General features: G+C 43.2%; 1 protein-coding gene across 4 annotated transcripts in view; it reads left to right on the forward strand.

The window, feature by feature from the left end:
• LOC121590049 overlaps window positions 1-18814 on the forward strand; it is a 100543-nt gene that overhangs the window by 4774 nt on the left and 76955 nt on the right. For all 4 annotated transcript variants that reach the window (XM_041909394.1, XM_041909393.1, XM_041909396.1 and 1 more), the window contains exon 2: window positions 3084-3285. In XM_041909394.1, the coding sequence (XP_041765328.1) occupies window positions 3275-3285 (11 nt within the window). In that variant the 5' untranslated portion in view covers window positions 3084-3274. The remainder of the gene's footprint in view (window positions 1-3083; window positions 3286-18814) is intronic.

Here is an 18814-nt window from a genome sequence, read left to right on the forward strand (position 1 = left end):
TGAGGCAAGTAATAAACCAAACAGCCACGACACGACCTATCTCCTCGCTTTAAGTCAATGCACAGCAGAATGATAACGAAATTGTACCTACTGTCGTGGAGTAACTCGAACACGAAAAGCAATGACATTCCTTAACAGCTTCGAATCGAAGACACTGTTTTTGTCGAAATGACACCGATATGCACGCTGTGCAGTATGCAACTTAGAAGTGGAGGCCTAGGCAAGCGGCCCCTTTGCTCGTGGTTTTTATGGTGGGAACCCACCAACTCGTGGGTGAGAAGTTTTATGACGACCACCGGTGTTTGCGGTAGGACGATAAAATGGGCAGCAGGCATGATTTTTCGCCACGCGGATGTCACGATAAGCGCCACCGTTTGTTTCGTTTCAGGGTCGAACAATCGGTTTGTTTCGTTTGTTTGTGTTTTACTGACTCCGATTAGTAGCGATCAAATGTTCTTTTTTGCGTTTGCTGTAGCATTCTGGTAAAATTTAAATTGTACCATCAATGTATGATTATTGTACAATCTTTAGGTTCTGGTGTTTATTGGATAATTTTTTAAATTCAATCGATCAACCACATCTTGCAACAGTATAAGCATGAGAAAATAAAGGCTTTATATAAAGACATGTTAAGCCATTGTAGATCCTACCGAAAATAGTAATTTGCTCACTAATCCACCAGTTTCACTAATCCACCAGTGAAAAAAAAAACTTTCCGACGGGTTCTTCCACAAGCGACGTGTTTGATTCATTGACCACTCTATCGCAAAACTCGTCTCATCTTTTTGATAACGCATTGAGAGACCAGTGCTAAGGCCAAATATCCCAAAGCGAGTCCACGTTTTTTTCATACCATGTTGCTTAGCAGCTTTGATTATACAAAGATGCCTCTAAACCTTTTAAAGTGAATCCCTTTGTCCCACTCAAAGCCCTCTTGCGACGGTTCGATATTAAAATTAAAATGTAACCTATTTGTCAAGCTCCGTAAGCCCTGAAACAACGACGCCCAACTAGACAGAACATTCGGTAGTGCGTCAGACTAGGCTGAGCATGATTGGTTACGGCCGCTGAGAGTAGATGCCACCGAAGCCTAGGAAGAGAAGGTAGGGAAGTTGAATCATCTAAGAAGGAACCCATTTTTTCCTGCTTTACTGCCACTCACCGAAGCAACATGTACTGCCCGCATGTTTTCCCTGGATGCGCTTGTTCTGCGCCGTTCGTAAGTACAAGCAAATACTCTGACAATCTGGACCATAGATAGCGCCATTTAGCTTGACTGATTTTTCTCGCTTCCTGCAGTGGGGACGTTGGACCCTTCTCGCGCAGTGCATAGGTAGTGAAAATACAGTGAACTTTATTTTACATGACGCTTGTTTATTTGCGACAAGGGTTTGTTTGTTTTTTTTTTTTTTTTTTGGTTTGCAAATGGTGTTCCGTTTCCGTGTGTTCCTGTTTGTATGGGCAGGGTAAGGGTTTGCTAGACTGGGTCGATGATTTGCAGAGGTTAGCTATGGTTTTGACTTTTCTTGTAGAGCATGGTTGGGACATGCAACAGTTTAATTACTATCGGATCTGGAAAGGATGAACACTCAGATCAATGGTAGTAGAGGATCACTATAAGCACTAAGAGGTTGAAATTTGTGTCACTTTGAAAATGTTACGTATGTCAATTTATGTTTGAGTGAATTTCATTTTTATACTATAAAAACAATTTGGCTTGGCCGATTTACAGTCCGAATAATATATTTTTCTGCTTTTTGCCTCCACTGGGCAGCTCATTTGACTCCATCCAAACCATACTTTGAAACGTAAATGCAGCTCATTACCCTGGACAAATGTACAAGCTGCAAGAGAAGCCGCGAAAAAGACAAAAGACAAGAAAGAAAACAAACAGGGTCGTAAAATGGATCACTCAAACCGATACCGATCGAACACCAATCGTTCAGTGGAAAAACTTTTCCTTACTTACCAACCAACCGTGTCTGCTAGTTGGCGAGCCTAATTTTCCCACCCGCATCTCATTTGTAGGTCAGGAAGCTTAGTCGGTTCATCCACCACCGGCCATTGTCCTCTACCACCCGCACTGCACCAAAATCGATCGACTGGTTCATTCCGTCGAACCAGCGAGCGAAAGGTTGTCATTTACACGCCCGACCTACTACAGGGGAAGAAAAAAGGGCTCCACCCCCTGAGTGCGAAGGGGTTGGTTAAATTTATCGATCCCATTCCGGGCGAACAGTAGACAACTGACAACCCGCACAACGCATTTGCTGACACTAACAAGATCGTTTCCATGTCGCGTCGATGTCTTTCCGGATGGTGCGCGCAAGGGTTCCCATCCTGGTGCTGGCCAGATTTTTCCTCTCTGCGTTTTTGTTTTTACCGGTACCCGTCCGTACTGTACCGTACGCTATGGCTCCCGCTTTGTTTGTGGCTTGGAAAGCTCGTTTCATTGGCGAGCAGTCGGAGACGTCTCTGGGACATGCTGGGAGACCGTGTCGGATGGTAGCGCCCGGTGGCCAACCGGTAGACTTTTTCCTTTAATGACATCACTTTGTTACGACAACGCCTCGCGCGTGGTGGCCAGGGGTAGGTGTGAAGAGAGAAGATTGCCAATGCTAACACGGACACCCTGCGTGCTGGGTTCGAAAAGGACCAAAGGCGATACTGGGTGCGTTGGTTTCAAGACGCCACCAGTACACGCAGTTTCCCGGGCGAAGATGTCATTTATTTTGCGTTACCACCTGGGGAGGAAACCCCCCACCAAGACTCGCGATTGAGGGAGGGATGAAATCGATGGAGCAGGGATTTGCCCCGTGTTGATTGTTAAATGTACCGCTGGGGATGTTTCAGCGTGTGGGAAAGGTTTCTCGTCTGAGATGTTTATGTTGTGAAGCGTTTAAGCATTAAAATTAAAATGTACTCTGAAGACAACCGAGATAAATTGGACTTGCAAGTGGAAAGTGCATTCGTTTCTATTAACATGGAATGTATGATGCATTTTTAACTTGCAGCTTTGAAATAATTTAAAAAATGTCATACAACAAAGCATCACATTAACAGCGTGAACTTCTTCGTTTCAGCAAAAGTGTGAAATATACTATGTGATAAGTGATAAGCAAAGCTTCGTTCCTTAACTCCTATAAACAATGTGTGTGCGTTAGAAGTGCATCGGGTTGTGAGTGCGAATGTGTATGTTCTTTTGCAGTAACAAAGGCGAACCATCAGCTCCAAAACGTCGTCGGCAGGGGAAATTACAAAAATCTCAGCAAATATGTTCACCAGGTGAGTAATAAATTAAAAGAACGTTTGACACGTCTGGCTCTATAAATTATTTTAATATCATCGTCTAGCTCGGCTGAGCAAATCAAACACATGTACGCAAGACTCTGTTGCCTAGTAGGACGTCAGGCGAGAAACCTGCCTCCAAATTTGCTTCCTCGATTGCGATAAATATTTATAGCTTCTACGGGCACTTTAGGGGAACATTGTTTTAATTAGTAATCAATAACATCATCGCTGCCAGAGCATTCTGTGCTCGTGTGTTTATCTGTATTACTTTAGCATCGCAAGGAATCCACGCAAATGGAGCCATTTAATTCGCCATACGATCGATACATGATCGTGATGCGTAAAAAATGGCCAACATAAAAAAAAAAAAACAAAACAAAATAAACTCAAATCGTACCAGACCCCTGATGGTACCCCCTGGCCGTACAGAGGGGAGGCAACAGAAGCATGCAAATTAACATTCTCCAAACATAAGCGCCTCGTAAAACATTTCGACGCTTCCCTTCCCCACACGATGTGGTACGCGCACCGGGACAAGAACCTTCCTTAGAATACTACATCTCGGTTCAGTTGCATGTGTTTCTTATTTTTTTCATTTTGGTTTTGTTCTTGTGTGTGTATGTGTTTCTGTATGCCGATGCTCTTCTTTTGGGAATGATTCTGCCTCCTTCTGCCCGTTTCCGTTCCCCAGCAATTGGACGGTCCTTAAATGAGTCTTACACGCGCCACACGTACACGTTCCGCTGTGTCGGCTTCTTGGGCAGTGTGATGGAGAGGGGGTGAAGCTTTGCTGGCCAGTGCGGGGTACGTTGAATCTCTCGTCGCTCGTCACCGGCATTCTCGGGTATTCATTATTGCCGTTTGGCGTGTGGCGTTGATTATAATAGACCGCCCAAGAGCAAGCAAACACAGCTGACCAGAAACAAACAAAACAAAACCTATTCGAAAGGTTCGTACCGATACTGAGTTTAAGGGAAGGGAAGGGGAAGCATGGGTGTGGAAGTGATTCTAGCAAAGCCACCTTAAAAAAAAAAAACGCCGTCACACACGTCCACAAGCGTGTGTACTGAGGGCAAATCACTCAAACAAACTCGGGACCAAACATTTTAGATGACCACCAATTCTGTCTCTCTCGCTCTCAACTAGCCTTTCTTCTTTGTAGCTTTTCAAAAATGCGGTTAGGTAGACGGCAGGATAAGATCTCAAACCACCCGCGAGAGCAACTGCCGAAGCAAACGTTTGATGGGATTAAACCTAGCGGGGCCACCACTTAATGTGTGAACAATGGCTAGGTTAATCAAATTTAAGAGCTCCCTTTTAGACTCCAACCTATAAGAGGCTCGTCGAACCAGCGGAGGAGGGTAATTAATTTTATAGGCTTCTGTGGCTGTGTGATCGCCGTGTGTTTTCTGCTTAACTCCCTTGTATTGGAGCTTTTTTGGCTCCAATACGGCAGGGTACCTACAACAGAGGATTAATTCGTCACACAGAATCATCCGGTTCGGGAAGAAGGGATAGGCTGTAAATCGACGGACAAGCTTATTGATTTTGTTGCTCCATTGTACTATTTCGTTGGATCGACTGATGGACATTTTTATGGGGTGTTTTCATCCATTTTTGGGTGGTTTAATGTATTCACAGACGAGATAGAAGACCGCGTAATAAAAGACAAGGTGAGCATTGATTTTAATGGTTGACACTTGTTGCTACCTAGGTGATCGTTTAACGGTTGTCGCTACAACTTTAGAAAAAAATGTAATAACATGAGGGCTAAACTATTTATCTATCTTTGGTCTCCTAGCTAACTTTAGTTTGCAGCATTTTCCAGTTCTTTAGAGTAATATCAAGATATAAATATTTTGTAATTTTATTAAACTGAAAAAAATATGGCACATGATATTGAAATATATGGTTCTTTAATTCCCTCTAAAATTAAACAAAAATCATGGAAAATACCAACACTTAATCAAGACAAACTTCAGTCTTATCACTCGCATAGGCTTATACATATGTTTCGCTTTGAGGCTCTTCTTATAGCAAAAAGGCCCCGATAAACATATGAATAAATGATTGAAACAAAAACAAAACATTGCTTTCGGTTCGTTTTGGCAAGCCGTATCCCCCGAAAACCCCCCTTGCCCTACGACACTCCTTGTGCTGAAAAGTTGTTAATGTACACCAGATACGCTATCTCGATTCCCATTTAATACATTATGTACGACAGGCGGCGCTCTCCTAAGCGCGTGATTTATAGTGGTCCCAGAAATAAAACAACGCAACGAAGCTTGTGACGTGTACGCTAGAGGCGCTTTTTCTGTAGCCTCCATGGTTGTTCGATTCATGTTTTTTATTTTGTTTTCAAACTGTTTAAAGGCGCCTTTTGACAGCATTTCTGTGACGTTTAAATGGCGCTAGACTTCTTGTCGTGCCGTGTCAGTAATGTCTTTCTCCATTTCCCATACAAACCGCAGACCTTACTGCTCCCGAAAATCGATTGTACGTAATGCGCAATTAGTGTGTGTTACAGTTCTATCAATCAAACCACCGACCGTCACCAAGAGTCGGATCGGAATTAGTGAAGCAGGGTGTGCAAAAGCTTTTAAGTGATCGCCCGTCCTAAGCGATTGTTGGTGAGCTTTTAAAAGGAGACGCTAAAAATAGACCATCACTGCTGGATGGACGGCCCATAACGAAAGCATCGTGTCATAATGTGAGGCAACATCTAGGACCAGGCATGAAGTTTGATATGTTTCTCTACTGGTGCGCACCGCACCGTTCGGAGAACGGTAGAAGTCATCACAGGTGGCTATATATTTTGACCCAGGGTTGATGCTCGACACTGCTACTAAAATCAATTTTTTCAAACGATTGATCAAACGGCCTGCACACTGATTTAGGGAGAAGGCCGTCCGTCTGCCGTTACAGTTTATCGAACGGTATGCCGCTATGATTCCCAACTCACCGGTTCAGGATTGCAGAAGTCATCAAGTTTGACGGTCAATCAAGGTAGCTTGCCTATTGTACGTCTGACCCGGCAATAGGGGATAAAACGGAGTGTCGATTAAAACGAAACACCTCTGCGGTCCATGTTTTGGAGAAGAACATTATGTCCATCGCTGTTCATGTGTTTCGTTAATGCAAGCTGTTCGCTTCAGTTATTCTATGCGAAGACTTTCTCCTCAGCCTCGCACTGTACCCTTGATGATCTCGTTTTCTCCAACACAACAGCACCTTCGGGTCAAGTTCCATATATTTTTCTCTTCTGCTCTTACACAAAGGTAGCAAGTGGAATTAACCTCAGCGATCGATAAGTCACACATCGATTCTAATTGCACCACCAAGCTGGGGCGCGAGCTTCCGAACGGCCAGCTCGCGTTGTCTACACTACGGCTTTCCGCGACCGCTCTGCACCGGATTTGGATGAGTGCACCAGGTGTGAAGTGTTCGTGCAAACACACTGATCTTTGCCGAGGAAGCCAGCCGGGTGATTAGCCTCCGAACGGTTTCGGGTACGGGATGGTTGGTAGTGAAGTTTTTTAAGTTTGCTGGTATAGATGTGTCGAATGAACTAGTTCCGATGATCTTCACCTTCACTGGGTGCCATCTATTGGCGATCTCCTTGAGGAAGATCATGAACTTGTATCGTAACAAAATGTATATGTGTGCGATGGCTCGAGGAACAGGTTGGGGGTTTGAATACAGTTCTAAGACGTTCACAGCAAAGACAATGCAGATAGGTCTGTCTGCGTTCTGTCTTACTGCACGGTGATTAGCATCGGCCACGAAGGACACAGACTGACGCGAGTTGGGTTCTAATTAGTGAGGAAAGTTTGTCTAGCGAAACAATAACAACCAAAATCATCACAACCTAAGTCGCTCTAGTTGTTGAAGTGATTAAGATGAAATGCGTGGTAGGTAGAAAATGTTTCGATATTACTTATGTTAAAATGCAAATAAGTTGACGTAATCCAGTTACAGTTTCCGATAATTGTGGTAATTATATTGTGTCATCACATCCAAAACCATCTTTTGAGTAATATTATACTATTCTTCTTCAAAATATTTACACAAAATTATTTAGCAATCCAATTATAATCAAATCGCCTTTCTCTGAATGATCGAGCCATAACAATCGAACCTCTTCATCAGATATAGTGGGCTAGGAAAAAAAAGTCTCCTCTTGCACTATCTCGCTAGCGCCATCTAGACGTCCGCAAGCGCGATTGGTGACGTTGGTGGCACTATTGTGTACCTTTATTATCCCCGTCAACGGTGCTGGCTGCGCGATGTTGGTTTGTGAAGGATTGAAATGTATGCAGTTAACAGTGCGGGGAAAATGATTGGCCATTTTCCAGCTGTCACCGATCACTGCTCGTCGATCGATCAGTGGCCCAAATACTGTGCCACGAATAGTGTGTGGCTAAAGTACGCAGATGGAAGTTTGCGCGGGAAGTTGACTGTTTTGCATATCAAATCGTTTCCATCTTGCATACTGCACCTCTACGAGGCGGTTTGCTGAAGCCTGGTCGGCTGCTGAGCAAAATGTATGTCGATTGTGAGTCAATGAAGTGGGCTGTGAGATGAAGTAGCTCCCGGCAGGAATCCAATCCAAATCATTACTGTCAGTTGGGGGGATCAATTTTATGTTTCTTTGTCTTTGTTTTTTTCTGTACGCCTTACTGCCTAACTGTCGTCTAGGGATTGATTTAAATTGAAATCGATTTAGGTCTTTTTTGTTGTGGCTTTCAAGGGCAATCAATTTCTTCTTTGTTGAATCCTTCGTTCAGCACGGTATTGTGCTTGAATAGTAGCACTAACTGCAACTTTTCCTTACTTCAATGTCTTCAAGCATACCATGAACCAATCCAGACTTCAAACTGCCATTTCCTTCCATGCTGTATCATACATTCTGTTTGGCGAATAGGCGCTAAACAATGTTTAATTGGAACTGAGGGGGATCTGATATTCGGCTTTTAGACGACGATTACTATACGGTTCTTTGTAAAATTGGTTTCATTGGTAGTTGAGACGGAAGCCAACATTTTCAATATTTCTGCGACAAACTGATTGGTTGATGAAAAATTAATAAGGTTTATGATTATGAAAGATTATGTTAGAAATTAAATCAAATAACATTTCTATTATATTTAGTAAACATAGGTAAAAAGAAATCTATTATTTAAAATTGTTGAATTTAACCAAACAACATTATGAAAACATCCAAAAAGATGGATTTTTCTCTGAAGTCTTGTCCAAACAGTTAAGATTCGCCTTGAATGCAGCAGAAGCAAAAGCTAACCGTGTAATGGTACGTACGATACGGCTGCAGTTTTTTTGTTCCGATAGCGTCCTTCACATTTTCTGGTCTGAATTTGTACCATCCACTAACCGGGACGGAAATGTAGCTTAAAGAGTTAATTAAGGAGCGTCCCCGCCCGGCGCACCCCATTAGCCAAAAGGAACCTCTTTGCCAGAATACCGGCAAGGGCCAAGATTACCGATCTTCACCCCAAAATCCGTAGCGAGCGCTTTCGGCCGAAACGAAGACACACTCCTCGATGGCCATCGTTCATGACGACGACGCCTTCCAGTGAGTCGTTTTGCAAAATCTACCACCGAACCGACACTAGGGTGAACTGTCGCTTGACGGCGATAGAATCATACACAGCGTCAAGCCGCATGGAGCCCTTCCCAGAAGACTCCCAAGCTGTGTGTTAGGCTTATGCCAACTGGATCCCACTCGTTTGTTTTGCTGATTACTATCACCGGACGGGCCGCCTTGCCCCGCCCATTCCACGTGTCGAGTCGGACGGCCAATGTATTAGAATGCGTACGAACTGAAGAGTTACGGAGTACGTTCGCAGGTACTTTTATCCGAACGTTGTCAGCCTATCATCCGCATCATCTTTGGGCGGGCAAAGAGGCGACCCCGAGTGACCGATCGGATGATGCGAGGCAAGCTACAAGATCTCCTGGCAGTGACACTTTTCGTACAGGGTACAGCGTCTTGGAACGGCTACAGCGACCCTCCACACTTCAGCACACTCGAGCAGAGGCACTCGAAAAGAGTGTGCGGTGCTCTGTTTGCACTGGTCATCTGACGCAGGCTGATCCACTTTGGACGATCGACGGCTCCCCGTGTCTGGTTGTACAGTGTCTGGTTCTTCTCCGGCTCGCAGATCGGATCAATCGATTTGTTACTAAACCTTCGCCAACCCCAAACGCCAAACTCATGGTACCTCCCGGATATTCAATAACGTTGGAACTCGCGCTCTTTCCCTGACTTAGCCAGAGTAGCCCTCTTGTCACAACGGCTACGTACCATCCGAATCACTCCAAAACACGGTCCCGTCTTCCTGATCCCGATCAGTTCAGCCTTACATCGGCAGCCGGTTATGGCCAGTTCCTTTCCTTTCCGTACTATGGTGATACTGTGCATCAGTTGTGGGTGGCCAATTATTTGCGTACATCAAAACCAATATTTTTCCGCGATGAGTGTTGTAAGTGCAATCTCCCAGATCGCTACAAGTCGCGCGCGCACCGTCACTGTGCAGCGTGTTGGTGGATTGTGCTTGTGTGTGAGGTTGATTTTTTGTGAGTATGTTGCTGCGAATCAACGTTCTGATTTTTGTTGAGTTCATTTACGTTTACTTCTCGACAGGTACTGGTACACCACGCTCAGCTCGGTTCTGTACGCTTATCTCGGGCTCGCTCTCGCTTAATCCGTTTTAAGGAGGTGCGCTCTACTCACTCGTTTCATGCATATAGCTTCCAAACTCCTTTTTGGACACATAATGTTTCAGACGCAATGGACAATTTGAACCGTTTGTGCGGTGGTGTATATGGTGCGTTGTATCATTATCGTAAGGTATACGACATGTCATCGTTTCTGGTGTACGTCTTCTGAATTTGCTTCACTCCCTAAATGTTACACAGACTATCACTTTCTGGTTGCCGTTCTATTGAGTCTTTGGTAAGAGAAAACAGCTGCTCACCGCTACCACAGTTGTTTTCTGCTGTTGTGACCTTATCAACAGTTGTGATCGATGTACGAATTTTGTCACGAGGAAAGCAAATGATCAGAAAAAAATCAGGGAAACAAAAACGGAAAGCGAAAGAAATCAAGATGAATTAATTAATTGCAGAGTATTCTGGGATAAGGCTTGTTGGCCCTTTGTGTGTTCTATCGATCCACCGCTAGGGAGATAGAGCATGCGCGGACCTTACTTACGGTGCCATACCGATATGCGTCTCATCTACCGTACTGCATCTTTCTGTGTGTAGTCTTTTTTGCTTAATTTTTTTTCTGGCATCCCTCTACGCTTGTTCATTTATTTTCGATATGCTTTACCTTATTCTTCCTCAGCCAACGAATAATAATGAGGTACACATTCCAGCCCGCTTTCCAGCATCCCTTAGTTCCGCACCACTTCCATCCGGTTTCATTCCACCGTCTTTAACAGTTCAGTTGAACCTTCTTCCTATTCGCTGTGAATAACCAACGCTCACGTACGGGGTGACAACAGATTATCTGCATTGGACCACGCCACCGAACCACATCGGGCGCATTAGGACGCTCGAACAACGGCGCCTGGAGTTGTCAATTAGGGAGCAAAATTGGTACCAAATTTTGGTTAAACGCCTGAATCGTACGAACAGAGGATTTACATAGCAGGCTTGCTGCATGAGATCAATTGCTGCACCAAAGTGGAAGCGTGGAACCGTAGTAAGAGATGGCTCCTTTTTTGGGATGATAATTTGGCAACGACGGCACCAACGAAGAAAGTGTCGAAGGGTAGCTAACGGTGTTGAAGACGGTTTGTTGAGTGCACTGGCATTTTAAGTTCTATTGTTTGCATTTCTTTCAGTGTATGGTACGGTAAAATGATACAAACTTGTACAAAACAGAGTGTATTGGTAGATTGAAAACCTGGCCAGGTAACTAAATTACCTATTAAAAAATTAATATTCAGCACGAGAATATCGCCCAATAAAATCAGACTCTAATATTCGTCATAACCATTCGACTTACAGCTAACCATCATTATATCAGAAAAAGCAAAAGAACAAAAAGAAGCTTGGAAGCTTTAAAGTAGCACGTGCTCTCCGAACAATTCGAGCCCCTGCATGATCCTAGTGTTGATTGAGGAAGACTCTTTTAATGTAGGTGTCGTTTTCATTGGGCGTAAGGTTGAGACCAATCACAAAAAAAAGAAAACGCATTGGTAAAATCATGCACAGCAGATCGAACGAACGAAACACAACAACAAAAACAAACACGTAGTGGGCACATAAATTATGTTAATGATCACTTCAAACTGCCACTTTGGCGGCGCCGGATCGGCCACTGAAGCCGTTGACGGAATACAATAGCGTTCCGACCGCCAGGCTAGGCGGGAAGCTCAAGCGCCATTGAGAAATGAAGTGACGTCCTGGTTTGGAATGGTTCAATTGGGTTGAGTTAAAATTAAATGTGCTCCAAACTAAAGGAAGTTGTTCGAAAAGTGCTTTTTTGTTCACATGTTGAACGAGGCTGAAATAAGATATTACGATATTTGGGAAATGTTTTCTAGTTCCACCGGAAATCTAGGCACACGAACACATGCACGTGATGCACGGTTCCCGTCTTAGAAAGCTCAATTGTTTTGGTGATTGCACGTAACGTTACCATATAAATCGTATTTGGTTTGAGTAGTTGTTTGAAGTGCCCGAATCGTTGGATATTATTCTATTCCGGAAGAAACTGTTGAAAACTAATTTCCGGAGCTAGCACGCGTCTTATTTCCTGGTGATGTTGAATTTTAATTGTTATTTTCTTACAGATGCGTAAAGGTGCAGGTGCGGTTTTTTGAGTGTGTAAATAAAATTAAAATGCGTGGTAAAGGTACTAAATGGTTGGTATTGGAATGGGCGTAGAATACTAAGCAATGATCATCATTTCTTACCAGTACCAGTTGGTGTGTGTATTGTTTTTATCAATTCAATGTGTAACTTAAAAAATATAAGGAAAATTGTCGAAAGTTAATAATAATTATTCCACGATTTAATCCTATTTGAAATTTATTCTGATCACAAACACAGAACTCATGCGGCATCGCTTGTATTGAAATCAATTGATAATGAACCTTTTTAAATTGTTCTATAGATAAATATTTCATTCAATGTACTGAAGATTTGTTTGCGTTGACCTGTGAGTCTGTCTGTGAGGCAATAGCCTTCTCACCAGCACTTGGACATCTATTCACAACCATCACTTGTGGCGTGAATTACTTGCATGGAATCGTCCCAAATCTTTCTTAGCGCGATCCTAAAGCAATCGTTGAAGCTCGTCATCTCCTCCATGTCCACATACATAAACAGAAACAGATAAATGTCTTATCGTCCCATCACCCCGCCGACACGACCATCTCATACCCTTACCACACTGTCAGCTGAGATGGTCAATAGTTATTTGTTATTGTCATAATTTCTGTTTTGTTAATATTTCATATTTCTTCTCCACGCGTGTGCTTTCGTTTGTATCGTGGATGGAGGCAGGCGTTTGGCATCAAAAACCGTTTGACATCTTCAATCTACGATTATGTCGGTGTTGTTTGTCTGTCTCGCTTGTTCGAACCGTTCCCACCTAACTGAAAGAACTCCAGGCACACGTAGAGCTGGTAAGGTGGTTACCGATTCGATACGGCTCGTTATAGACAACCCGATGGTCATCGTTTTGGATTACCGTGTCTGCCGGTTAACTATAAAACTGAAGATCACAGATAGATCGGTGCGGGCGAATTGGAAGAAAGCGCAGACCGCAGTACCACATTTTCGGAAATCTCTTTATTAATCTTCACCTTTTGCTGCTTCGATCAATAGATCGACATTGTACTGAAATTGAGCCAGCTGCGGCTTCGCCGAACGGTCCAACAAGGTTGGGTGCAGATTTCGAGAATGTTTATTTTACAGTCAATCGAGCTCAAGGGCTAGATTGTTTGAAGATTATATTATTTCAATCGATGCGTTTTTTCTTTCACTCTATTCCTATTCCTTATGGTTTTGACATCAAAAATAGCTTAATAGCACTGACAAAACAACAAACGCGTTTTGCGAAGGCTCCGTATCGGTCTGCTTTGCCGCGCGAGAGTAGAAGAGTTGGATAGAAAATGAGATCTCTTCCACGTTGAATCCCTCTGTATGGGCAAATCAAAAAAGTAAAGAACACATTTTCACATAGCTGAATTGAGTGAGTGAGGAGTCTGTTGTGCCTCTCTTTCCGTATTAAAGCGAAAAAGGCTCTGAAATGAGGTGTAAGCAATCATAAAAGCTTCTAAATTTCAGATGGAATCTGTTTCTATCGGCCATCAACAGCATCGTCCGCTCGTCGAAATTAGTCTGCCACAAAAACGCACCAGGAGGTCACCGCGTGCTCGATGCGGAGAGGCTTCGCCGTAAAACGTATTCTTCGGTCCGAAATAGATTCGTCTTATAGTCTCGGAATGTGAGGCATGCTGGGGCTTCATACATTGATGCGCTCACCATAGTTCAAGTGCTGATCGCGAAGGGGCACGGGCTCAGCCAATCTGGGTCGTACGAACCTTTCGGGTTATTTGTTTGTTTAATGATGACTCGCACTCGTGGCGGATTAGTATCGAAAGTGATATGGGTTGCGCTGGAAGTAAGCGTGTGTATGTGTATGGGCGAATGAAAGTCATCGTCTAAACAGTGCGCACGATGGCCGATGCAGAACTTACAGCGTCCCGTGTCTGAGGACAGGGCGCGAGGATGAGCCGATCCAAAATGACTAAGTGTTTATGAAACGAATGTGAATGCTCTCGAATCGATCGATCGGAGCACTTGGCGAAGATGTAATGGACCCGATAAGCACCGTGGGCCTAATAATGTTCCAAAGTCCGGTTGACTGAGATCCCATTCGGGACGACTTTTTCTCCTCTCCCCCCCCAATTCATGGTGGCTGGAACGTAAAGTAACGTTCATTTGTTTCCGATGGTATACGTTTTATGCTGTGCTATGCTTAACCTTGATACATAGTAACTGATTATTGGGTGGAAGGATACCGTAAACAGCCCGTACCGAGAGCCATACTGTTCTTGGAACTGAGACACTCCACCCGGGCAACTTTCTCACCCCGGCAAAAAGCATGAGAAAATCCAGTCCGACGGTGCAATCGCGTACGCTAATGGATAGTATCGGATTACGAGTGTGGCATTTTTAGTTAAGGCTGCACAAATTGTTGCTCCGGTTAGCGGCTGCTGCTGATGCTGCTGCTGCTGGTCCTGCTGCTGATCTGTTCTGCGCAAGCACCTTCCGCTAGCCAAGATGCTTTCCCACTGCTCGTGCTGCGATAGCGTCATGGAAAGTAATGAGTTGCTGTGACTATCACCTCGGCGTTACACAACCCGCACAGCGCACTGGAAGAGACGAAAGACCATAGTGCACCAACTGTGCAACGGTGACTATCTCAGACGCTGTAACTTCGACTGTAACCGAATACTCGGCGCCTCAAATAAAAAGCTCTATAAAGGCTCAGAACTTCCGAGCCACCGTCGCGCATAGTGTTGCTTTCATATTTTAAATGAGCTTCCAAAGCGTACGTGCAGACGATTGTTGGCTTACATCGCCACAACCCTCATTCCATTAAAAGTCGAGTAATGCAACACTGCGGCTGACCACATCAGGGGAGAACCCACTTACCCGGGTTAGCCTCACGAATGGCGCTCGTTTGCGAAAAGATTTGCTTTTGCACATCATCCGCGGCACGGTCCATTGTCTTATCTTTTGCTGAGCTAATTACCTTTTCGGTCGAATTCGAAGGCGTCGGTTTTTTGTTTTTGTTTGCTGCGACAGGGACGTGTACGCTTCGCGCTGTACGGTACTGAGCAGAGCGTAAGGAGCCTCTTCATTTTTAATTACGTGCCTAACCCGTTACCACCAAGGACAATGGGTGTGATTGTGGCGTGGGAAAATATGAAGTCCAATGGGGACAAACTGATGCAATTGTGAATATTAACCGGTTGGGAATATAATACCTCCGTTTAAGTATTGTTCACATTATCGCACTTGGTGCAGTGAATTATATTGTGGATAATGTTAGCACAATAACTCATATTCCTTTCTGTTTGTTATAGTACGAACGTCAATGCTCTTATATTTTTATTGATTTGTTGTAAGATGATAAATATACCTAATTTATGCTTTAGTTGTGGATTCGCATCAATCAACAGAAATAATAGATGGTTTGGTAATAAAAATAAATTATAATACTGCTATTTAAATGTATTCCTTGGATACAATTACATCAATAGTGATTTGTTTTGTTATTGACGAAAAAAGTATTCTCTTTACCAACATAGGCATTATGATTAATTTGTATTTACTGTTAACGAAGTCATATGAAATAGACAAAGTCATAGTTTGTTTATTGCATCTTCCATCAGAATAATTCCAATGGCGCTTCGCTACCGTTTTATTGAAGCCGAATTACTTCACTTATCCTTGCTAGCCATCCACTGCCATCTTAGTTGAACCATTTACACATTTGCATATAAACTACGGCTTCATGTGAATTCCGTGGAAAAGGGCATCATGCACGAATCATCGGCTGGATGTCGATGCACATGTGTGTGCCAATCTGTCTGTGTGTGTGTGTGAGCAAAGACGAAACACGAAACCCACGCAAGAATGCGAACTTTGCTCAAATTCTGTGCTCCCCATTAAGCACCAATTACCATAATGTTCCATTTTCGGAAGCATGAGAAAAGTGGCAACACCACACAACAGATGCAAAACCGGGGAACATTTCCATAATGAGCAGGGTATGGGGGCAAGCACGTCAAGACAAAGCAGCGCGCAAAGCAACACGCAATCCAATGCGAAATCAATTGTTCACCAAGCAAAATGGGTACACTGGCGCTGGTTTGGTTTTATCCCATGTAGTCTTATTGTAAAATCCTTTTCCAGAAACCAGACAGGGAGTATGCTTGTGACTCCGGTGGCGTTCGTAAGGAAGCGTTGGAATTTTTAAATAAAAATTGCAAAATTAGGATAATTAATGAGAATGATAGCAGTTTTGATGGAATTTATCTGTGCGTGTGCGTGTGTTAAACTCTGTTTAAGAACTGTTTTTTCACAGTTGTTTTCGATATTGTTTGTCGGTAAATCAATTTTCCGAAAGTATTAAATGACTGTCTTGAACTCCTTACACTAAACAATATTGCAAAGAAAGACTTCAACGATAGATTGACGACAAACTTGAGAATGAATGTTTTGATTGGGACATACAAGACATGCTCTCGACCTGTAGTTGTAACAATAGGAACAGGATTAATTGGAATAATTTTCAAGCATTATAACTTCACAACGGTCACACACACCCTACGTGTAACTCACAAGTGAATTGTGTTGCTCATAAATTACGTAAACCATTCGCTTAGTGCTCGCTCAAATCGATGCTAGGGGCTGTAGAAGCACGAAACACAAAAAACAGAAACAAATGCACTCCACAAAGTTCCGCTTTGGAACCAAAGCATCGATGCACTAGATCAGAGATAGAAGCGCAGTAAATTGGTTGTCATGCAGAAGGAGAGGAGGAAGCAAATCGCACTTCATCGGAGTCAGCGTAAGGTGGGCAAGACGGGAGCTTGTGGCGTTGCCGTTGAATCAGCAAAATAAACAAACAACAATTCAATCTACATTAGCATTCATAAATGTCACCAATATCGGTGTTTAATAAATTACTCAAACAACTCAGCTTTCAAATGCTCTCCGCACGCCGCCATCGTAAAAGAAGGATTGCGGGAGACTTGGGGAAACCTGAAGAGGTGTGGGAATGAATAGACACGATTTAATGATGGCGCTATAATTCATTGTGCTTTATGGTACGGATATGTACGATTTTTAGAGAACTGAGTGAAGAACTAACAAGAAAAAATATATGTTTTAATTATTGAGCAATTCTTAATTTTAACACATTATTTTAGAACATTAGTACACTATTGGTAGGAAAACGGGACTCTACATCGACTTGAAGCGTTAAATGATTTTCATTTTGTTGTGAAGGGCTTTAACTATGATTCATGCCCAAGCCAATCCTAGCACGATAAATCACACATAAACTTATGGCGAGTTTGCTTTATCTAACGCTTTAGGCGATTGTGCATTGGGTCGATATGAGCAGTACCACAAATGGCCACTTTACCTTCCAACACAGAAAGAAACTAAACTCGACTGAAACGTCTCGCAAGTTGTGACGTGTCGTTGTGTTGCTTCGCTCCAGAAGTGAGACAATATTTGCAATGCTAAGCGTAGGTACTAAGAGCTAACCTCATCTCGGGGCAGCATGTAAACCAACCATCCGGTTCAATCCAGCCTCTCCACATCCAGCTAATAAATTAAGCATCGGGAAATATAGATTTCAATGTTTTCATTGCGAACAAACTCATGCTCTTCGAGCAGATGTACACCGCTACAGGATGGAAGTCAGATGGTTGAGCAATAAATTTCCCTATCGTAAAGCGCAAAAAAAAAACAAATGCTTTCCATCTTCTTCCAATCCGCTCAATGCAAGAGAAGCTGCGATGATGGCTGATCATCGTCAGTTTGAAACTTAACGTTGAGCCACCCGTTTAGATAGTAGTCGACCGGTGTCTTGGTAGTGCTGCTGCCTTTGCGGTTGTTACAGTCACACCAAAACTCTTCACTCGATCACCCGATGATTGGTGTTTATCGATTCCTTGGACGGTGGTTTCGGCGCGGGAGGGGTAGGCGCAAATCACTGACCGAGGGGTGGAATTTATTTCCATTTTATTATTCAATGAGTTATGCAAATGGTGTGCAGTTTTTTTTTTTGCACGATGCTCAATCCCGAGTGACGCTGCATACGGATGCAACCTGGAAATCGAATCGGAATTGAGGTCTGTCTTTGTTGTTGTGTTGCTTCGTTTTCATCTGCTACTGACAAGAGAACGATATTTGCTGAACCAAGGATGGATCGGTTTCGGAATGGGGTACATAAATAAACATAAGTAGTTGGCTGACGATTTTTGATTCCCTGTGGCGCTGTTCGGTTGGACAATGCTGTTGTTGCAATTCGTGTTGGAAAAATTGTTTATATCAGCTATACAAGTAACGTTATTTTTGCTATTTTAATCGCTTTCAATACAATAAAACGCTATTGATTGAATTAAAACGTACCATACAATGCAGCCAGTTGAATTATTTTAGTGACTTCAATACGTTACATGTAAAACATTAGGTAGAAGGCAAAGGAAATAGAACTTTTTCGATGAGTTTAGATTTTTTTTGCATTAAACATATGGTACCTGGGTTAAGCTACTATTCAAACTACCTTCTAAAATCACTTACCATCACCACCTTAAACAAGTCCCCAATTTATGGCCCGTTTTAGAAATTTGCAGCGTCTTAGTTGCCACAAACCTCCATGGAAAAAAAACCCACAAAACATCGGCTCTACACTGGCCCCGGTAAATAGGTCGCAAATTTATGGGCTCTCGCTGATGCT

This window comes from Anopheles merus, chromosome 2R, assembly GCF_017562075.2.
Source record: "Anopheles merus strain MAF chromosome 2R, AmerM5.1, whole genome shotgun sequence".
Classification (NCBI taxonomy): domain Eukaryota; kingdom Metazoa; phylum Arthropoda; class Insecta; order Diptera; family Culicidae; genus Anopheles; species Anopheles merus.